Source organism: Pelophylax lessonae, assembly GCF_965119305.1.
Source record: "Pelophylax lessonae genome assembly, chromosome: 4".
NCBI classification, from domain to species: domain Eukaryota; kingdom Metazoa; phylum Chordata; class Amphibia; order Anura; family Ranidae; genus Pelophylax; species Pelophylax lessonae.
Window position 1 is genome coordinate 273,713,152 of NC_138771.1, and position 23,658 is coordinate 273,736,809.

General features: G+C 43.8%; 1 protein-coding gene across 1 annotated transcript in view; it reads left to right on the forward strand.

Annotated features, from left to right (window-relative positions):
* The window catches only part of NDUFA12 (NADH:ubiquinone oxidoreductase subunit A12), a 59,866-nt gene extending 38,053 nt beyond the window's left edge, over window positions 1–21,813 (forward strand). Inside the window, exon 4 of the mRNA XM_082254815.1 lies at window positions 21,566–21,813. Within this exon, the coding sequence (XP_082110941.1) occupies window positions 21,566–21,746 (181 nt within the window). The 3' untranslated portion in view covers window positions 21,747–21,813. The remainder of the gene's footprint in view (window positions 1–21,565) is intronic.
* The last annotated feature ends 1,845 nt before the right edge of the window (window positions 21,814–23,658 follow it).

The window sequence follows — 23,658 nt, forward strand, 5'->3', positions numbered from 1 at the left end:
GAGTGCTGTTTCTCTAATAAAACCAACGTGTTTCTGAAATAAAGTGCTATAATTTCACTTCCCTGCCAGTGTTTACTCATGCTCCCCTTTTGAACACCACACTCACCAGCATTTCATGACCCCTCAGTACAGTAAGTGGGTCTAATTTCGATTTAAGATGTCCTTTAAGACTCCTCTTACCTCCTTCAAGGTATCCCCAGGTCCACTCTCTCTCAATGAGGTTTGTTTCAAGCGACAGAGCACGAGCCAGTGTGTCTGGCACGCTCATGCGTTCCATGGACCGGAAGTGAGCAAACCAGAAATGACACATGGAAGCTCCATCCTACACATTTCGTTGTCTCAACCTCATCAGGACCTGCCAAGCTATAGATCATAAACAAAAGTGTCAAGGATGCCCCATGCGTTCATAGTAAGTGAGAAAACCATAAATGATGCAAGAAAGCTCCTTCCAGCGCGTTTTGTCATCAGGAATGACAAAATGCGTGGGAAGAGCATCCTTGGTTCATTTCCAATTTGCCCACTTCTGGTTTGTGAAATACAGATTGCAATTAGACCCACCTCCTGTACTAAGGAGTAATGGATTGCGGTGTTCAAAAAGGGAGCAAGAGTGTACACTGGCACAGAAGTGAAACTACAGCACTTTATTTTAGAAGCGCATAAGAGACACTGTATCACTTTTTTATGCACTTTATTTGGATTAATGGAGTGCAATAACTAAATATTTGGAAAAGTTGTTTGCACATGTATGTAATAGGAGAGTTTCTTGAGTTTTGCACATTAATTTAAAAGGAGTATTTATCTCATATATTATTTGAATGGTATTGAATACTTTGTTAAAACAAGGGGAGCTGTATTGTAGCACCAGGCCTATATATATTTATAAAGGGAATCTGTCCGTTCAGTTTTCAAGCAACCACAAAAACTTAAATATTCCCTTTTAAAGTAATTGGCAGCTTGGAGCAGAGGTGACCGCAGCAGACCTATATTGAGCATATAACAGACCTATAAAAAAATTAGACATGCTGAAGGCATAGGACTGGAACCCGATATCCCTGGGCAACATAATCATGCTACCCACAAGAATGAAGTGGTGGAGAAAAGGGACAAATTTAATTTCTGATTTGCAGAAGACTCAGGATTGATTCTAGCACCTGGAGTTGGGTTTATGCATCTGATAGAAAAGATAGACCGCTCCAAGGTGGAATCCAAGAAGTCCTCCAACTTGCAAGAGTTATGGGCTGTATGGGAAGCGCTGAATAGTTTCCACCAAAGCCTGGAAGCTCACCATCTGACCCAACAATTAGGGTGGCACTGGAAGTCTTCCATTATATCTTCTGGCAAACAGTATTACTGCCTAGCTAGAAAGACACTTTTGGCATAATAGAATTTATCTTTTATTCTAGCTGTTCAATGAAGGTGGTCTCACCTGTGGACTCTCCAATGCTTCCTCCTGAGGCTTTGGGACTAGGACCTGACCTGCCCGGAGAACAAAATTGTCCTACCCCCAAGAGTTAAATGGCTCCCCTGGTGATGGAGAAGAAGACCCAGCCCTCTGTTGGTCCTTTCTGATTTCTAGAAGACTCAGGATGGATATGAGTGCCAGGGCTTAGGTACACATCTGGAAGAAAAGGTAGACTGGTCCAAGAAGTTCTACAACTGACAAGCATTATGGGTTGTATAGAAGGCACTGCAGGCCTTACTCAAAGATCTAGAAGGTCACCAACTGGAAATTTTGTCAGACAATGCTACTGCAGTGACTTGCCTAAACAAGTAGCACTTTATGCTTCTGGCAAACCGTATGTTTGCCTGGGCAGAAAGACCTCTTCAGTACCTTTTTTTAGTTCATCTCTAACAGGACTGTCAATATATAGGTGGACTTCTTAAATTGCTATCAAGTTTGAGAATCAGAATGGATCCTGAAATCTGAAGTCTCCCTTACAATAGTGCAGAAATTGTGATCCCAAAGTTAAATCTGCCAACTAAACGAATACCAAAGTAGCTGCTTTCTTCTATTTAACAGGAAGGTTCTATGTGCTGGGGATAGACGTTTTTGCTCATTCTTGGGCTTTGCAACTTAGCTATGCATTCTCTCTTTTCAAACCTCTGCCCCTGGTCTTGAAGTACAAAAAGAGTATGGTTATCATCCTAGTAGCTTCTTTATGCTCAAAAAGGCCTTTGTTCACGACTTGGCTTTGCTTAGCTGCATTTCTTGCTCTGATGCAGCCCTCCAGAGAGGATCTTCTTTGTCAGGGCCAGTCTTTTACCATCAGGTAGAAACCCTGAAGCTGGCAGCATGGTATCTAAAGAAAAGATGCTGAAAGTAAAGCCTTATCCAACGAAGGGGTAAAAAAAAACTTTCTTTCCAGGAGACAAATAAGTCATCAGAGCTTTCTATAGCAAGATGTGGAAAAACTGTTGATAGGAATTTCTTCCATCTTAGAATTTCTACAGGATAGTGCAGATTAAGGTCTTGCTGTCAGAACACTTAAAGTACTAGTTGCCACTTTGAATGTCTTTTTGGGAAGAAGCTTAGCTGCAGAACCTGTCGTCTCCCAGATTCTTTAAAGCTTTTTCAAGATCCAGATCCATTCCAGAGAACACCTTCCCTAGGTGGGATTTCTCATAATTTCTGCAGGGGTTGATTAGAGCCCATCTTGAACCTACAGATTCTCTGAAATTTAGTTATTTTAAGGCAGCTATTCTTCAGCTAGACACATCCGTGAAATTAAAACCTGTTTACCATGGATCCCTTTTCACCCTTTCCATATGTTGGGAAATTGTTCTTAAAACTAATTATGGCTTCTTGCGGAAAGTTAAGGCTAATTTCTCGCAAGATATTGTGCTACATTTTTTTCTCACCCTTATGAAAATAAGTATTCCATCTACTGGATGTCAGAAATGATTAGTTATGGTACTTGGAACACACCAAAAAGCAGCTACATGGTCAAAATTACTCTATTCTCTTATGACATTATTGGATCGATCTTCTCTCCACTCAAGGATTTGAGAGAAATATTCTTCAGACTGTTGTCCTTCCCTGAACTGATAAGTTCTATGCTTACCCATGGATAGACAACTGGGAAAAATCTGGGTTAGGTTTATTTACAGGAGTCTTTCATGGCAACAGGGATTCCCTCTCTATTATGTCTGCATCTACAAACTTCAATTGAAAAACTGAAGTAACCGTCCAAACAGTAACCGCACCCTATCAGATGCAGTCACTGTTCAGGTATTCAGATAGACATGGGCGCTGTGGCTATTTTAATACAATGGCTGGAGGTGGAATCTGTTAGATTTCTTTCCTCCTTCAGCCCAGTTTTTTTTTTTTTTTTTATCCTTTTGACGAAAAAAAATAAACTAATATCTGTTTTGCTATAGTTGATATGCAGCAAATAAAGCTCAAGAAGCGTTTATTCATGAAGGTCAGCAAAAAGTCATTTTTAGACTCTTAATCAAATAGGTGGCTCAAATGTTTTTCTGTGTTCTGAGTGTGAATAAATTTTTCTGTACTTGACCACTGTAGTCCCATTCTTTGGCAGCATGCATTTCTCACTGATAATCGTATAAAAGGGAATGTTTAAATCCATGGTACATACTTGTTCTTTGTATGTTCTTGTTTGTCATAGTTGTCCTGAAACTGGGAGGACATGCTCAGTATACAAATAAATTACTCCACTGTTGATTTAGAGCCAGTTCACACTGCCGTGACCACTAAAGTCGCCTCATAAGGGGCGACTTCTAGCGCGACTTCAGCGCGACTTGTGAATTATTTTACGCAAGACGACTTTGTACGACTTTGTATTTGGCCAATCAGAATATGATGTGTTGTGACCTAATTTCCCTTTCCTGTTTTTTTTTTTTTTGCTGGCATTTATCGGGCATTTTTGGGCGTCTTTGGAGGCATGTCTACAGAGATGAAACTTCACAGGGACACTTTTTGGACCCCCCAGACACTAAATCCAAAAAAAGTCATGCCTGCCTCCAAAAATGCCTGATAAATGCCTGCAAGAAAAATGGCCAGGTGGAGAGAAGCCATATTCCTGTTCTAATAAAAATTATAAGAAAAATGCTCTTTTTTCTTGTTCAGGACCATTTTTACGGAAAGTCGGATCACAAGTCGCTTCAATTAAGATAAGGAGGTGACTCCCATTGAAGTATATGGGACAAGTCGGATCACAAGTCGCCTCAAAGTAGTACAGGACCCTTTTCTGAAGTCGGAGCGACTTCAGTAGTGCCAATTAAGACGGCACTGATTGATTAACATTGCTTTTGTTATGTCAAGCGACTTGGGGCGACTTGAGGGCACACAAGTCGCCTCACAAGTCGCGGCAGTGTGAATGGGCTCTTAGCGTAAACCTTTGGCTGTCTCTTCCCTCTCCTTTTGCATTTAATGTATGGTATGGGCAGATAATGTTTAACTTCTGGGATTATGAAACAATCAGGTGTGTGTGTATGACATATTTGAGATATCGGATCTAAATGAAATCCCTGATCACTCAGCCTTGCTTGTTAGCTTGCAAAGAAGGAGTATTTTAGGCTCATCACCACTTGTTTTAACCCTGTAAATTGTGCACATGGGTGGCCAGGGAGCAGTGAAAGAGGTTGTTGAGCAAATGAGTCCTAATTCAAATTATTTTCTAATCTAATTAATACACAGGTCTGCATATATCTGTATTGGCAAAATTGGCGTGCCACTTCCTTTTATCATATTTCTATGTCTTTTAAAGAGGAGCTCCAGTCATTTTACAAAAAATTAAAAGTTGGCTGCAAAAACTATAGCTGTTGACTTTTAATAAACAGATACTCACCTGTCCCAGGATTCAGCGCTGTGCTCACCCTGGCAGCCTAGGCGTTGCGAGCTGACATGGCAAAAAAAAAAATTGCCAAATGTTAAACAGGGGCGGGGCCTGCGCCTGCCAGTCTTTTAAGAGGTTTATGATACCGGGAGGTAGGGCTGGGCTTAAAATCATGTGACTGCCATGATTAGCTGTCACGGTGGTCACGTGATCCGAAAACTCCCGATCCCAAGGAGCGTTCGGGAGCTTTTGGTTAGGCGACGGTAACTGTGCCGGGAATGTGCAGCGCGCACGCTCTCGGCACAGGTGTATTTGCAGCAACTCACGCAAATATGCGGCCCCTCGGCGCTAAGGACCAGGTGCCCAGAGGCTGCATATTTGCGTATGGCTGGCGCCAAGGGGTTAAATCAGAACTTCCCTTTTTGGGTGGCGTTACACTTCAAGGCTCTGTTTTGCACTTTAGAGCAGTTTTTGAGGTATTAATTACTTTTTAAGCAAGGTACCAAAAAAAAAAAAAACAGTTAATAAACTTTAAACTATATAGGAGAGGAGACATACTAAACTTGTAAAATTTCTTAAAGAGTCACCTGTGCATTTTATTGCATTCAAGTGCTTATCCCTTGTTCTTTTCAGGAAAGACTTTGGTTGGCAGGTAGGCTTTCTATCGGATATATTGCTATAAAGGCTGAAAATAACAGTTTATCCACTGGGGCTTCAAACATATATTGTATCCTAACGCCTTTGTTTGCTCTTTTGTGTTGGATTAACCTCTCCATCTCCAAGGGCAGCATCGGGGGAGAAGTATTAAATTGAGTTTATGATCTAAGCTGGGTTTTCTGGATTGAAGGAAATCTATCTCAAATTAACCTTGCTGGTGTATAGTCCTGAAAGTGCATAGTAATTACATGCTTTAATGCAGAGTTGGAGATTAGATTTTATACCAACTAAGTTAATTATCGCTAATCATTTCATTAAAGGCTTTTAGGACTGGATGTTTTTCATGTAGGTGATACTCTTTGGTCAAATGATTCTAACAGGCCTTCAATGTTTAGTCCATCAAGCTCCATATGTATATGTATGTATGTATGTATGCATATGTGTGTGTATGTATGTATGTATGTATATATATATATATATATGCATCTGATATATGGGTGACACATTTAAAAAAACATTTCTTCCAAAAATACATACCCAACCTTGGGTAAAGTAGAACAGGCCTAATTACCTGTGGTCTTTTTTTTCTGTTGTCTTCGAAGTGGTTGTAAACCCCTTAGAAATGGAATATGAACAAATCATATCACTCTATAGTGTGTACTTGTCTCAATTAGGACAAGTGTCATTTTTGTCTGCTGCCACATTCCTCTGCTATCGGGCATTTCTGACATGTTTTGATGACACCAATAGAAAAAGGTGACGGGAGGGAGCTTCAGCTGATTGATGGCCTCAGCTCTGTTCCTGTGTTCTGTGTAAAGGGGGTTGTGTCCCTCCCCTCCAATCAGAGCTGAGAGTGTAACCAGCTCTCGACCCCCCCCCCCCCTTTTTTTTCTTTTTTTTTTTTCTTTCTTTTTATAAACTTTCCGACCAGCTTTATAAATGTTGTACTTTGTATGGATGTAGAGAAGAAAGGGGTGGAAGTACATGGGTATAACTTATGTAGGAGGATTTGTTTTACTTCTGTGTATCACCTGAGGGATAGTCACTTCGCAGGGTATATGTAACGGCTTACAACCACTTTAGGTCTAATAGGAAAAAAATTCACCACCCTTTACTTAGCCATTGCAGGCAGAGCATGGTTTTTCAGCAGAACTAAAGTTATCCACACAAATGTCCCAAATAAATAAAAAATTCACTGTGGAGTAAGATTTTGTTCACATCCAACATCAATGTTGTGCACCAGCCGCCATTAATACACACAGCTGCCTACCAGAGGTTCAGACCTCAAATCTAAGGAAGCCCAGATCCCAAATGGATGGATCGTATCAGCACTCGATCCCCAGTTGTGATAATGGCCCAGCACACCAAATCATCCAAAGAAACACAGCGTGGATCCCCAATGGATGAGTGGCTGTCGCATATCTATTGTACAATATGTACACATGTAGAGAAGAGGAAGGAGAATTTACACAGTGAAGTACATTCCATGTTTTTTGTTTTTTTTTTAACCACTTCCATACCAGGCCTATTTCGGACACTTTGTGTTTACAAGTTAAAACCAGTATTTTTTCCTAGAAAACTACTTAGAACCCCCAAAAATTATATATATTTTTTTAGCAAAGACTCTGGAGAATAAAATGGCGGTCATTGCAATATTTTTTGTCACGCGGTATTTGCGCAGCGGTCTTTAAAACGCCATTTTTTTGGGAAAAATTACATATCACTGCATTTAAAAAATACTAAACAGTAAAGTTAGCCCATTTTTTTTGTATATTGTGAAAGATGATGTCATGCCGAGTAAATAGATACCCAACATGTTACGGTTTAAAATTTCGCCCCCCCGTGGGATGACGACAGACTACGGTCAATAGAAATCTCAATAGACGACACTTTAAATTTATTTAACGGTTACCAGTTTAGAGTTAGAGTGTAGCTCTTTTTTTTTTAATTATTGCTCACGCTCTGGCGATCGCGGCGATACCTCACATGTGTGGTTTGAACAGCGATTTCATTCGCGGCTCGACTTCCGTATACGTTTTTTTTTGTGCGCGAGCTAACGGTGATCGGGGCGGCTAAATTTTTTTTTTTTTTTTTTTTTTTTTCCAATTTAATTTATTTATTTTTTTAACTTTATTACAGTTTTTAAAAAAAAAAAAAATCTGATCACCTTTATTGGTGTCACAAGCAATGTAAACATCCCTTGTGACAGCAATATGCAGTGACAGGTACACTTTATGGAGGGATCGAGGGTCTAAAAGACCCTAGACCCCTCCACTACACTTCCCTGTATGCAAAACCCTGAAAACGGCGTTTTTGCATACAGCCGTTTTTCAAATTTGGCGCCGTTTTGCAGCACACTAACCCGGAAGTGACGTCATGGACGCCGCCTCCGGGTTACATCATCGGAGACCCGATCGATGCCGTTTCCGGCATTCATCGGGACTCCATCCAGCCGGCGGACTGGGTCGGCTGGGTGCTTGGGGCTCCCGGTGGGACGGGAGCCCCGGTAAAAGCCGCGGAAGGCGGCGGGAGGGGGGGACATCCCCTCCCGCCCCCCCGGGTAATGATCGAGCGGCTCCCGAGCCGCATCGATCGGTACCGACGGAAAGCCGACCGTCGGCTTCAAACAACGGTACCGGGATGATGCCTCTAGCTAGAGGCATCATCCCGGTATAAACCCGCAAAGTTTGGACGTCATATGACGTCCACCTAGGGGGAAGTGGTTAAATGACAGATTTTACTCCCAAACAGAAAAAAAATGCAAGCATGTTACAGGTACCACCCGGTCCTCCAGGTGGGCATGCTTGGTGACATCACTACTGAACTCCTTCCTATGCGTTTTGTCCTACGGGACATTTTCCAAGGGGATCTGTAACGTTGTTGTTTTAACGAGAAAGAAATTAGTTGCTTTTACGATTCGACGCAGCTGGAAGACCTTGTGTCAAATTGAACACTGGTCTTTTGCATCTTTTGAAAATGTTGACCTTTGGTTAACTCTGTCCATCATATGGAATAGGACTTGCTATAGCTTACTGCTGTTATATATATATATATATATATATATATATATATATATATATATATATATATATATATATATATATATATATATATATGTTATAGTTCCATTGTCAATAGATCACTGTTAGGGCTTCCTGTTTGTAAAAATCAACCATCAGCAAAAAAGGTTGAAATAACTCAGTTGAGCGGAAGAGCTGGTAATATGACAAATGGGTACTCAAATTAGGAAGCACCTCCCTTCCAAAAAAATTTCATTTTGCTCATATAGCAGATCACATGTTATTTTGTGGAACACCTCGATTCCAAGCTTGCATAATAGAATTCATGCATAAGGTTCCTACTTGGTATCATTGAAGTGACCTTTCTTTGAGCCGCCGACATCACATCCAAGATTGCAGTGCCCAACAGTAGTCTGCGTGCAGTTTAACAATAGCACAAGGGACGACTGTCCAAGTTGATTCTTTTGCAAGAATTGGATAAATAAGTATGCATTACCATCATTGTACTTAGTTATCACGACCAGGCCATTTTTGGCGTTACTTTACCTGACAATTGCACAGTCATGCAATGCTTTTTTCCCCCACAAATAGAGCTTTCTTTTTGGTGGTATTTGATCACTACGGTGTAGACCCGGTGGTATGCGATCTGGCTAGACATTTAACTCTCGGGGCCAGTCCCCGTCGAGTGGGAATATGTTGTGGCCGAATCAGCGCAGAGCTAAGGCCTGCGCCCGCTTGTTGGCCAGCTGGGGTGACCCCCTGGATCTATACATCCAGCCCGTCGCCCAGATCCGGCATAGTTACTTGTAGATCTCACAGGAAAAAACCCAGAGAAAAGAGAACTAAAAAAAATGATCTAGAAAAAAACTTTGCCAGGACCAGAGATCTCAGCAAAGAACTAGGTCCTTACTCCTGACTAGGCAGATTAAAAAATGACATCCTATGCAGGAAGAGAGGGTATACCCCCTGGGACTGCCCATAGGCGTAGCCAGAACTTTTTTCTGCCCAGTGTCCCACTCCTGTAGGGGGCAGCATAACCCTACTAATATGCATCAGAGACTGCGTCCGTCAATGAACTTAAGAGAAAAGGATTTTACGGTAAGTCAGAAATCCCGTTTTTTCACTTTCTGCAATAAAACGTATCCAATAAAAAGAAAATAAAAATTTAATTTCTTCATAAATTTTGCCAGTATGTATTCGGCTACATAGTTTTGGTAAAAAAAATCCCAATAATCAAATATTAATTGGTTTTAGCAAAAGTTAGACTCTACAAAATGTGGCGTGTATAGATACTGGAATTTATTTTTTTGTATACTAGTAATGGCGATCTTCCACTTATAACTGGACTGCGATATTGCTGCGGGCATTTGGACATTAACTGACACTTAGTGGGAGGCAGTGACACTAATCCAACAGTGCTAAAAATATAAACGGTCACTGTGCTAATGACACTTGCTGAGAAGGGGTTAAACTAGGGCGGTCAAAGGGTTAAATGTGTGCATAGTCAGTGTTTGTGTGTACAGTTTGTAGTGCTTTTACTAAGGGAAGTGAAGGGTTTTTTTTCCCTTTGTAGGGAAATAACTTCCCTTTGCAATCACTTCTCCCAGCCCCCCCAGGATGAACATCCATTGGCCAGCACCCCACTGATCTGCTTCTGCTGTGCTAAATCACAGCAGAAGCAAAGCACACATGCGGCCCCTACAAGGAAGTGCTCAATTATGTTTATATACGTGATTCTGCACAATACGGTCGCCCTGAAGCAGTAAATCTGCTATGGGGCGGTCATTAAATGGTTATAATAAAAACATTGGGTTACAGTAAAGCTGTGTAAATGCTGTTTTGTCTGCAAAGGATATTTTGTATCGTAGGTTTCCTGTGGCAATAAGTCAAGCTATTTGTTATTCATATCTGTACCTTAGAATATAGAGGCACTGACCTGTTTCTGTGCCACAGTGATTGAAACACAGTGCTAACTACAGCTTTTCATGCTCTGGTTGCTCTCAACAAGTGATAACACATGAACCATTGCAAACCCCAGAATAATATCCTAATATCAGAATAGCATCTTAGTTATTTTAAACCTGCAAGTGTTATTAAAGATCAGGTGTTGGTATGCAAAATTGTTTTTTTTCCTGCTAGAGGATTACATGTAGAAGTCAATCACCTCTTGTAATATTTCCTCTTTAATCATGTAAGCTGTGCCCCTACTTTGCTATTAAAAATTCAATAGAAGACATTCAAAGGAGTTTTTCTTCCCTCTTGAGGTTTAAATTAAAAGCTCATGAAAGACATCTTAATTTCTGAAATGCATTGTGTGTACCCTTCATATTAATCTAAATGGAATGCAGTTCTCCAAATACCCTTTTTAGTGTATTTTTTCTTATTTGCAAAGAAACATGCACAACAGAAGAGGAGGATCAGGACCACTCTGTGCAATTCTGTTTGAGCAGGTAAGTATAACGTGTTTGTTAATAAAAAAAAAAATACATATTTCTCTTTCGTTCATTGATGGACACAGCTCCTGATTCTTCTTAACCATTGGGATATACTGCCCCCTACAGGAGTAGGACACTAGGCAGGATTAAAGCTTGACTACGCCTATGGCAGTCCCAGGGGGTGTACACCCACACTCGGCTATAGGCAATCTTTTTTTTTTCTGCCTAGTAAGGAGTAAGGACCTAGTTCATTGCTGGGATCTTTGGTCCTAGCAATTTTTTTCCTTTTAAATGGATTTTTCCTATCTTTGTTATTTTGTTCCTGTGAGAATCTACTGCCAACTGGGAGAAAGACTAGATAATCTAGATCCAGAGGGTCCCCACAGTCTGGCCAGAGCGCATAGGCCTAGGCTCAGGCTCCCGCTAGGTCAGCCTCGACATAGCCCCACTGGACGGGGGCAGGCGAGATAAACGTCTCGCGAGGGTGCATACGACCTGCCCTCAGCTAGAGTCACAGCGTTCCTCCTGGCCGACAGCCACCCACATCCTGATGGAGTGGTGGTCTGTTAGGAGCGGTGTTTACCCTGTTCCTGGTATGGTAAGTAGCTGTCCCCCTTCTACCCCTGGAGGGTTTTTTAGGTGGACGTGTGGGACGGTGGGACCCCCCCAGTCCCCCCAGCCCTCTAAAAATTTGGTGGTCACTGTGGGGGTTCAGGCCCCCCCGGGTGAGGTTATGAGCTGGCTTTTGCCACATGCTCTTAAGGAGGGTTTGTTGGAGTCGCTGCTGACCAAGTTTTTCCTGGTGCACAGGGGGTTGAGCAGGGTTCCCCTGCTACCCTGGGGGTTGGGGACTAGGGAAGGTATGTCCTCTGGGTTCCTGCTGCAGTTTTTGGGCTGGGGGAGCGGATTGTCTGGCATCTACAGGTCCGCGCCTCACGCATCTGGATCCGGCCCCAAATTTAGGCTGCGACTTTGTGGTTTAATTTTTGATGGCAATCATGCTGCCATTATTGTGCAGGGTACCTACCCCTTTTAGCGCTGCAGGACCAACAGGATACTCTGCCTGTGCGTCTGTGTCATGGCGGGCAACCCCCATTTAAGGGGGCTATTTCCTATTGTGCGGGCCTCTATGGAGTGGCTTGGAGGGCGACCCCCCCCCCCTTGTTTTTTTGTGGGCTCCAGTAGGTGGTCTGTGCATGGACCCTGGGTTGGCATTCCCCTTGCGGCATCTCATTTGGCGGCCCTCCCCTGATTGGTATGTTATTCCAGATGACCTTGGTATTTAGCATCCACTGCCCTCCCGTGCCTCATCTGTCCTTTAGATCCTGAATCTGTTTTGGTCGCCACGGACGCAAGCTACCCTACTGGGTCTGCATCCATGCACCCTGAGTGTTTAGACAGTGAGGATGTTACCTCTGCTCCTCTAGCCGTGCATAAAAAGGCGCTGGTGGATGCATTGATTGTGTCTGTCAGAGCATGGAATTTTAAACATGGCGGAGATGCGCCGGTCCCTTTTGGCACCACAGGTCCGCCACTGTGGAGGAGGTGTTCCCCTTTCTTGCTTACTTTGACAACATTGTCACATAACAGTGGGGTTTTTTCAAAACGCACTCTTGTGGTCCCTAAGCGTTTTGCTATGTGGTATGCTTCTAAGGATTCCCTACTTAAAAAATTGGACAGTCACACCTGTAGTGGACTCGCCGGTTTCCAGGTTAAATAAAGCTACCTTAATTCCGGTTGAGGAGTCTTTGGCCTTTAAAGATCCATTTGATAGGAGAACAGAGGCTCTGGCCCACCATATGTTTCGCTATGGCTGGTTCGGCTTAGGCTGGTATATACTATTGCCTTGGTGTCGCAAACTCTGACGAGTGGGCTAAACTTTTACGCCGGGACCTGGAGGGAAAACTGCTTCCCCCTGCCTTTGTGGAGCTGACAGGTTAGTTGATCCAGGGGCTACAGTTTATCTGTTATGCCTCTTTGGGGGAGGCTTCTTTGAATTTTAGGCTATCTGTATCAGCAGTGGTCCTTCGGCGTCTTATCTGGCTGACAATGCCGGTCTGCAGACCAGACTTCTAAGGAGGCTTTATCTGATGTCCCCTTTGTGGGGGGATCACCTGTTTGGGGATAAAAACTCCTTCAGGGCCTCCCCCAGGGGTTCCAAGAGGACCTAGTCTGGCAAGCCATGAGGGGCTCTTCTAGACCTGTGGACAAGGCTTCCTCTGCATGAGAGGCACCCTCACCCATATCGGATTTCCGGATCCGTGGACCTCTCTGGTACAGGTCAAGTGGGTCCACTAAGTCATTTGGTTCGGCTACAAGATCAAGCTTCGGTCTTTTCCTCTGGAAAGGTTCTTCCCTTCCAACCTGCACTTGTACCCAGATCGCCTACGGTGTTACTTTGGGGCAGTGTAAGACTTGTTACGTCATGGGGTGATTGTCCTGGTTCCGACTTCGGAATGTTTTCAGGGGTTTTACTCAAACCTGTTTACAATTCCATGGAAGGAAGGCAAGGCACATCCAATTCTGTTGAAGAGACAAGGACTCACTGCTCAAGGTGGTGTAATTGCCTGATGACTCACACAGGTGCATGCCCCGGCTCGCCTTCCGTGAAAACTTGATAAAAGAAAAGGAATTGGCAGCACTCCAGGTTGAGTCAAAATCCAGATTTATTGACTGGACATCCAAATTATGACAATCGTGACAAGGTAGACGCGTTTCACACACTGACTGTGTGCTTAATCATTACCAGTAAGTATCAGTAATGATTAAGCACACAGTCAGTGTGTGAAACGCGTCTACCTTGTCACGATTGTCATAATTTGGATGTCCAGTCAATAAATATGGATTTTGACTCAACCTGGAGTGCTGCCAATTCCTTTTCTTTTATCAACATCCAATTCTGTACTTCCAGGCATTAAACTGCTTTGTGCGGGTACAGAAGTTCCGAATGGAGTCCATTCGCACGGTAGTGGCGTCCCTACATCTGGGGGATTTTTCTCGCTTCTATCGACATCAAGGACGCCTACCTTCACATTCCAATATGTGCCGGTCACCAGTGCTTCCTCTGCTTTGCAGTGGGCGAGGAGCATTATCAGTTTGTGGCTTTTAACTCTATTCCTCGAGTCTTTACAAAGTGTTGGCCACAGTGGTTTGACTTGCGTCCGCCCTTCCAGTGCTCCTTACCATTAAGACCAGTTATAGATGGAGGCGGTGACCACTTTTTGCATTATCATTTGATATCTATATTGAGCCAGGCAATGCACTGACGCCTTTGCCGCCATTGTGCGATGTGCTGGGTGTTCAGTTTGACCCTGTGCCTTTGGGCTCCCTCTAGTCACCTGTCCTCTATCTATCCCATTAGATACATGTGCTCTCATTGTAGAGACTCTTTAAATTGTAGAGTTAGGGACTGCAGATTACAGGGTGCCTTTCCGGGGGCCTGCAGCTTACGCATGTATTTGCGAATGTGTGCAACCAAACCCCTGTTTTTAAAGCTTACTGTTAGACAGTCCAATTGAGTTGGTCGCTGGCTGGTTGGTAAGTTGTGACTGGAAATTTCTTTGTTTTTTTTGACCCAGTACTGTGGTACCTGGGCGATCATCTTCTGCGAGCAGTGTCTTCTACTGCTCTAATGGACACCTTGGAGATTACTCTTGGGGATTACGGTTGGATTCTGAACCTTCAGAAGTCTGCTCTGGTTCCGTCCACAAAACTGGACTATCTGGGTGGATTCGGCCTCAGCCAGAGTGTTTCTTCCTCTAGAAAAACTCCAGAAATTGCAGGAGGCAATTAAGCTTCTGTTGTCCAGCAGACGGTCATTCCTCTGGGCTTGCATGCGGGTGCTGGCCCTGATGGCGTCTACCTTCAAGGCATTTCCGTTTGCCCAGTTTCACACGAGATCTCTGCAAAAAGAGATTCAGGTGAAATGGGACAAGAATCCACAGTCTCCAGGGGTGGCTTTGTTCTTTGGCACTTGGACAGGGAAATCCTTCTCCCTGTACTGGGCGGTCGTCACCACGGATGCCAGCCTGTCCGGGTGGGGAGGCGTTCTCGGCACAGCTTGTGCTCAGAGGTTCTGGACTCTGGAACTCCGAGCGGACTTTGTGTGGATTATTGGACAATTTGTTTTCAGGGGTGTCTGGTATGAATTCAATTGGACAGTGCCACGGCTGTGGCCTATGTCAATCACCATGAGGGCACAAGACGTGTCCTGGTGAATCAGGAAGTAGCCAGCATTCTAAGGTGGGCAGAACGATCGTTCCAGCCCTCTCTGCTGTACACATTCCATGAAAGGTACAGAGGTTTGTGGCATGGTCGGGATTCTCTGGCCGACGCCACAGACGCATTAGTGACTCCTTGGCATCAGTATCGTCTGATTTATGCCTTTTCCCCTCTCAGACTTCTGATAAGACTCCTGTGCAGGATCATTGCAGCAAGGGATCCCGATCTTTCTGGTGGCTCCAGACTGGCCTCACCGGTCTTGGTACACTGATCTGGTATGGCTGGGCGCCGGTGCTCCTTGTAAACTTCCTCTCAGGAAAGATCTGTTGGCTCAATGACCATTCTTCCATCCTGCTTTACAGTCGCTGGTTTTAACGGCTTGGCTGTTGAAAGCCATGCGCTGAAGAATAGAGGTTTGTCTGAATCGGTGATTCCTACGCTGTTAAAGGTTAGAAAATCTACCTCTAGGAAGATCTACCATCGTATTTGGAAGACGTATGTTGCGTGGTGAGTCTTTTGGGGTTCTCCCTCGTTCTTTTTAGGTGGCTCGGATCTTGGCTTTCCTCCAACGGGGGGGGGTTGAGCAGCGCCTGTCCTTGAGTACCATCAAGGGCCAGGTTATGGCCTTGACGATTTTCTTTCAACGTCCATTGGCCATGCTTTCCTTGGTGCATACCTTTATCCAGGGAGCTCGACACTTGGTTCCTCTAGTGCGGTCGACATTACCGCCGTGGGTCCTCAAATTGGTGTTATCAGTTATTCAGGAATCTCCCTTAAAAAAAAAAAAAAAAAAAAAGGGAGGTTCCCCTTCTTACGTTGTCCCAGAAGGTGACCTTTTTGGTGGCTATTACTTCTGCATGCAAGGTATCAGAGCTGGTGGCGTTGTCTTGTCGTTCACCTTACCTGTTGCTTTACAGAGCTAAGGTGGTTCTTCGTCCCTGTCCATTGTTCCTTCCAAAGGTCGTCTCTGATTTCCATTTTGACATTGTGTTGCCTTACCTATGTCCCAGACCTAAACATCCTAAGGCAATTGCTCTGCATTCCCTGGATGTGGTTTGGCCAATCAGGGTGTATCTGGAAGCTACTGAGTGTTTTAGGAAGTCGGCCTCAATATTTGTACTCACAGTTGGACCTCAAAAAGGGTTGACCGTTTCTGCTGCGATCATTTCCAGGTGGATCAGATGGACAGTGATTCAGGCCTATTCAATTAGGCTCCTTTCCCTGTCTTGGCCTTCTTTTGGCCGCAAGTTTTTGCAGTCTGCTGTTTAGAGGACCTGGTCCTCTTTGGAGGTTGTATTGTTTTTTTTCAGGTGAGCTCCAGTTGTTTTTGGTTGAGCTCCATGTTACCTGGTTGGCTATGGTTAGCCTTGGGAATTTTTTTCTGCTGTTTTCTCACCCCTTATGTTTACCACTGCTTTGGGACATCCCAATGGTTAAGAATATCAGGAGCTGTGTCCATCAATGAACGAAAGAGAGAATGGCATTTTTGACTAACCGTAAAAATCTATTTCTCTGATGTTCATTGACGGACACAGCACCCACCCCTCTGTGGAGTTGACTTTCTTCTGACACTGCTTGTAACAAAACTGAGTGCCTATAGCTGAGTGTGGGTGTATACCCCCTGGGACTGCCCATAGGTGTAGTCAAGCTTTTTCCTGCCTAGTGTCCTTCTCCTGTAGGGGGCAGTATAACCCAGTAGTTAAAAAGAATCAGTAGCTGTATCTGTCAATGAACATCAGAGAAATGGATTTTATTTGAAAACCCAGTGGCTTAATTTCCTAAACGTACTTCTTAAAGGTATGTATTCGCGGCATTGTAATTGGTTGGCACCATCATATCAGAACCTGCCTAACCTGCCTAGCCTGTCCTGTCAGCACTGGAGAAGAGGAGAGAAGGAGAGAAAGCCGCTGGGATTTCACATCCCTTGACCAGTAAAGCGGGGGAACTGATCTCTCTCACAGCAGGTGATCGCGGGACTCGGGTACAAAGGGACTTGGGGGTGCAGGGTCCAGTGAAAGTTCACCTTACAGAATTTCTGTAAAGGTGAACTTACACTTAATTACAATGTGAGACAAGGGTTTTTCTCTGTTTCTGAGTTGGTATGTGATCCACGCGCTGAACCTCTGTAGGCACATGCACTTACCGTGTGATGCTTAAAGCGGAGTTCCACCTAAAAAAAAAAAAAAAAAAGACATAAAAATAGCCCCGGGACAGTCAGGGCTAGTACATTCCACAATGGATAGCCTCTGAACTGTCCCGGGTTGCACTTACCTGCAAGAAGAAATACTTACCTTGAAAATGTATTGTCCAGCGCTGCCATCTCAGGTGTGGGCAGCTTGAAGCCAGCGCGATCCTCTTCTGCGTCCTCTTCCGTCCTCTTCGGTCCCACGATGCACTGCGCCGGCCCCGCCGTCACTTCCAGGGCTGCAGCGTCATCCCTGCACAGCTTCTGGGCATGCCCAGAAGCTGTTTAGCAAGGTATGATGCGCCTGCACCGGAACTGACGTCGGGGCCAGTGCAGGCGAATTGATTCCTGGGAGCGATGACAATCGGCTCCCAGGAATCATTGCAAGCCAGGAAGTGACGACGGGCCGTGGCCTCCGAGGTAAGGAAGATGAAGTAAGGTAAGTATATTTTCTTCTAATCCAAGGTAAGTAAAAATAAAAAAAAATGCGATTATCCATTTCTTTTTAAGGTGACCTGGCACAAGAAGATGGACAGAAGTGTCATTTTAGGGTGGAACTCCACTTTAAAAATAAAGAATTAAAAACAAAAAAAAAAAAATTCAAGAATGGTTTGAGGAACACAACTACTAGTTTGAGGTTTTGATTTGGTCACCACATTCTCCAGATCTCTATCTAACCGAGCAGCTGTGTGATGTGCTCCTCACAACTTTCAGACTTAAAGGATCTACTACTTACGGCTTGGTGCCAGATAACATAGCATATCTTTGAAGATCTAGTGGAGTCCATGCTTCGAAAGGTCATAGCTGTTTTGATGGAAAAGAGGGACCTTCTAAACATTAGGTGGGTGGTCATAATGTTGTGGCTGATCGGTGTACTGTATACTATGTGCTAAGTGTCATATCCGCTATCATTTTCAGTTAATAGTATCTTTTTGATTCATGAAAGAGAGGAAAAAGTCAGTTAACATCTTTTTTACCTTTTACAATGCTTACACCTAATTCATAAAAGCTGTAAAATGTTGTCATACCCCACAGACCTGGTTTACTCTTCAGCTTAGATGTGGACTGTAGTAGAGGGCTGCATTGGGTTTGGGCTCCCGTGGGACCCAATGCAAATCTTGCGGGAGCGGGCGGTTTTACCTCTGCTGCGGGCGTGAGTGGGCGGTCAAAAAAATTTGCGGAGACCCGCGGGGAACGGTGCAATTTGGTGTAACGTATTTTCTGGCGTATAAGACGACTTTTTTTTTATAATAAAAAAAATATACCCCAAAATTCGGGGGTCATCTTATACGCCAGGTACTGTAGCTTCAGCTAGTTACAGCACATCCCTATTAAAAATGTTAGCCCGCTGGATGTGTATACAGTACCTTTGGCAACTTACAGAACATCCCTGTGCTGTAATACTCTATGTACCGTGCTGAGCCAATCACGGCAAGCGGTGTATTCTATTAATGCATACAAAGCCTGCTCGGATTGGCTGAGTCAGAGAGGCGGGCTTATACAATCTTTGCCAATCGGAGCAGGTTTTGCAATAATAGAATACACAGCTTGCCGTGATTGGCTCAGCGTGGTACATAGAGTATTACAGCACAGGGACGTTCTGTAAGTAGCGAAAGCTTACTGTATGCACAACAAGCGGGCTAAACTATTAATAATAGAGAAGTTCTGTATGTAGCAGAAGCTACAGTACATATTAGGGCACATCCAGCGGGCTAAAATATTTAATAGGGATGTGATGGCTCCACTGATGTTATGACATGGTGTTGCCTCAGAAGTGGGGGTAGTCTTATACGGCGAGTATAGGGCAAAACTGCAGGAGTGGACACAAACATTGCGGGTGCGGGCGGGAGTGGACACAAACATTGCGGGTGCGGGCAGTCCTGGTCATACATTCAGCCGGTGCAGGTTTAATAAAACCGTCCCGCACAGGGCTCTAGACCAGGGATCCTCAAACTACGGCCCTCCAGCTGTTGCATGATGGGAATTGTAGTTCTTGAACAACTGGAGGGCCATAGTTTGAAGACCCCTGCTCTAGACTGTAGTCCCTTGTCCCAGCACTGTTGGAAGAAGATCAGGCGAGGGTTTGTAGCAAAAAAGAAGAAACAAATCCTAAGAGAAAATGATGTTATGGTACCTAAAATGATAACCTCTTTCAAACAACAGAAAATCGATTGGCTGTCGCTTTACTGGGTAAAGGGTTTTTAGAACAAACTGGATTATACATGAAGTCAGCAGTGGGATTTTCTGCTGCTGTTTTAGGAGTGAGTGAAAATCTCTGTCAAATCTTTGCAGCTGTTTTTTGCCTGTTTCTCCATCACTTTCTGTCTTTCTCACAAAACTGTTAGAAACATCTCCCTTCTTCTTGTCTGACACGTGTCTTAAAGAGCAGGCAATAAGGGGAAATCCGCACAGTGGGGACACAGACAACAAGACCACAGTTTTCTTGTAGCGAGGAAGGCTCAGAACATCCGTTATTATTTTATTGATGTCTGTGCTGCCATGGGACCAGAATGATGAAATTAATAAAAACAGTCACTTAATCTTTTGCTGTCCTCTCTCCACGATGAACACGGGATTTCCTTTTCCTATAAAAACCATGTCATCTGAAGCTTTTACGAAATTGACTGTAAAAGAGAATCTAATAATTGAAAGGGGAAATTATAGGAGATTTCTGTGGTCCTATTTTCCTAATTCTGTGACTTGAATCATTACCTCTGTGCTTATGTGGTATACAAGAGGATGCCTAATGTTGCTCATCCGGTATTTCTGGAAAGAGTGTCCCTTTTTTAAACAGGGATGTATAGTGATTTGATATATTTATTTTTTATTATCTTCATGACTGAAAAAACATTTTTAGTCCAAATAAATATGAAATATTGCATGTGAATATTTTTTTTTTTTATTATTGTATCCTGACACTTGAGTTGTGTTTATGATTATCAGTTCCCTTTACCACCAGTTGTTAAAAAAAAAAAAAGCATGTTACTTACAGAGCTCAGTAGGTCAAGCTGAAATGAACAGGCTACCTTTTTTAAAGTGGTTGTAAAGGCTCAAGGATTTTACCTTCATGCACCTTCTGTGTACAGAACCCCCCGCCCCCCAGTACTTACCGGAGCCCCCTCTAAATACAGCGATGTGCACGACCGCAGCGGTTCTCCCTGATCTCTTCCTCCTCGGGAACTATTGAATCCCGTTACTGTCAATCACAGCCAGTGAGGAGAGAGTGGGACCAGGGCCAAGCTGCGCTCCGTGTGTGAGTGGACACACAGAGCAGGGGCTTGGAAGTGGGCCTGCTTGCTATAGGGGCACTCGACACAAGGGAGGAGCCAGGAGCACCAGCGGGGGACCCAAGAAGCGGAGGATCGGGACCAAAACCACAGCACAGCGAAGGTAAGTATGACATGTTGGTTATTTTTTAAAAAAAATCTGCTTTTAAAATCACTTAAGGCTACGTTCACATCTTGGCGTTGCTATTACAGGCATTTTTGCAGGCGTTTTACAGGCGTTTTTTGTGCAGGCGTTTTTAGATTGAATAGAGACCAATGGAAACGCCTGTAATCTGCCCAAAAAGAAGATCATTTACTTTTTTGAGCGTTGGGCGTTTTGCTCACAGCGTCAAAATGCTCAGATGTGAACAGGGGCCATTGAAATTAATAGGATTTGTCTTGTTGGGCGTTTTGAGAGCTGATCCTAGAGCAGAAAAAATCCCCCAAAACGCCTAGATGTGAACGGAGCCTTAAGGCTTCAATATGTGTGAAAAGAGGCCACTTGTGCTATATCATTAGTTATCAACCCGCTCAGGGAATCCTTTGTCATGTAGTTAATGTTCATTTGTTAAATGAATATATATTGATCTATAAATATATTCATTTTAAACCATTATAGTTGAGATTTGTATCTTCCCTTTAATACAAACATGAATATTCAGTGCAGACTGCTATCAAGATACTGGTACTGGCTTAAAATGAGCAGTTAGCTCCTATGTAGTTGAACACCATACATGCAGATTTTCCGTCATGCATTTTTAACGAATCATCTAATGATAATTCTGCCACTCATGTTTTTCTTTTATTCTTTTTAGTAATGTTTACTATAAACAGGTCTGCCAGTCTACTGCTATTTGAAATCCTGACATATCTAGAGATAAAAAGATGTTGTGATATATTTCTGGAATTTCTTCTACAAATATTTTAGGCAGTAGACCTATTTCTATGATATTAATAGGTGAAACTGTATCTTCTCTTTATTCAGGCATCGCTGGCTTCATTGCATGACAGAAAATCCTCCTACCACTCACCCTCCTGCTGCTCATAAATTTATATGGGAGACTCACCAGTTCAACCTGAGTGCCACTCCAAGACAGTATGTACCATACTCTACCACTCGCAAGAAGATAGAGGAGTGGGTTCCTCCTCCACCATCTAAGCATTAAAAAGGAATGCCAGTTGTATTATGGTTCCAGAGATGATATTTAATAAACTTAAATTTCTTTCAAAATACACAGTGGTTCACTGCATTTTTTTAATGTACAATTACATTCCTTTCACAACTGAAAATGTATCCTTGAAGTGTGGGTGTGTGTGTGTATTACATACACACACACACACACACACACACACAGCCTTATTTCCATAATCTTATGTCATGGGAACATCATCTTGTTAGGCATTTCAATTTTAGTGCCAGGTATTTCCATTCCCACCTACTGTAGTCATCTGCCTACCTGGATGGTGTAGAACCTTATCATTATATCAATAATTTTCTCTTCCCAGCTTCATGACCCCCCCATCAACGCATTCTGTTGTCATCCTTATCCCATCATTTCTATCTGTTCCCATGATCCTCTCTGCTTCTCCTGCTGTCAGGAAGCCCCTAGATAGAACAGGGGTCTCAAAACTTTCCAAAGGGCCAGTTTACGGTCTTTTAGACTTTGGGAAGGCCAGACTGTGGCCAGTTGAAGAAGGAAATGCCCCAATATCAGGGCGAGTAAACCATTGCTCAGGTTTTGTGGTAAGTTGAAAGTAAAACAGTTACATGGCACCTGTGGTCAGTAGGAGAAGGAATAGTGTTCCATTATAGGTAATAATGGGAGGAATTGTGTCACATCCTCATCATTGCCATCGGTGGAAGGAATAGAGCTCTATTGTTGGTGTCATTTGGTGTGTAGCTGATGACAGCAGCTTCTGCAGAGGTAAGCGCTACAGTACAGCAGTAACTATGCCCCACTGTTGGTGTCAGTGGGAGGAATAATGCCTCATATTAGAGTAGGGATGCACCGAAATGAAATTCTTGGCCGAAGCCGAATAATAATAAAATGTTTGGCCGAAGGCCGAATACCGAACGCGGTGTTTCGCATTTTTTCCATTTATTTTGCCAATTTTTTGTCCTCTCTCTTGTCCTCTCGTGTCTTTCTCTCTCTCTCTCTCTCTCTCTCTCTCTCTCTCTCTCTTGTCCTCTCACTCTCTCTCTCTTGTCCTCTCATGTCTCTCTCTCTCTCTCTCTCTCTCTTGTCCTCTCACTCTCTCTCTCTTGTCCTCTCTCTCTCTCTTGTCCTCTCATGTCTCTCTCTCTCCCTAAATGTTACTGTAGGGAATGGGATTCAGTGCACACTGCAGCCTTGTACCATAGGGTTAATGTTAGTGACACTGTAGGGATTGGGAAGGATGCTGGGAATGGAAATCAGGAAGCATGCAGGCAGCCTTGTAAATTTTAATTGCAGATACAGGGCACTGGGCAGGTCAGGGTTAATGTGGTAACATCAATTACTCAGTGACAGTCAGTCAGTGTCAGTGTGGACTCGATCAGATTATACAGTGACACAGTCTCTCATAGTGGTGGTAGTAGGAGGCTGGAGGTGGACTAGTAGGAGCCTGGAAAGGAGCACAGCCGCATACATACATTACTCACTCATGCACTGCAGCCCGCCCCACACATTCAGTGAGTCTTACTCTCCTCCCTAGTTTTTTCAATGGCACATTCAGGAAGCCAATCACGCCGTGAGTAGCGGCACAGCGGAACCAATCAGGTGTGCAGGCACGCGTGATTGGTTCGCTGTGCAGCTAATCACGTCGTGATTGGCTTCCTGAATGTGCCATTGAAAAAACTAGGGAGGAGAGTAAGACTCACTGAATGTGTGGGGCGGGCTGCAGTGCACGAGTGAGTAATGTAATGTATGCTCACCGCTGAAGTGTCCCGGCTTCACGGAAGTCTGAGAGTCCTCCTGTCCTCCTCCGAGTCCCTTCCCCCTGTAAATATCGTGACCTCGGCGATATGAATATCGCCTACGGCCACAGAACGATAGTCGATATCATATCGACTATCGTTCAGCCCTATTATTCGGCACA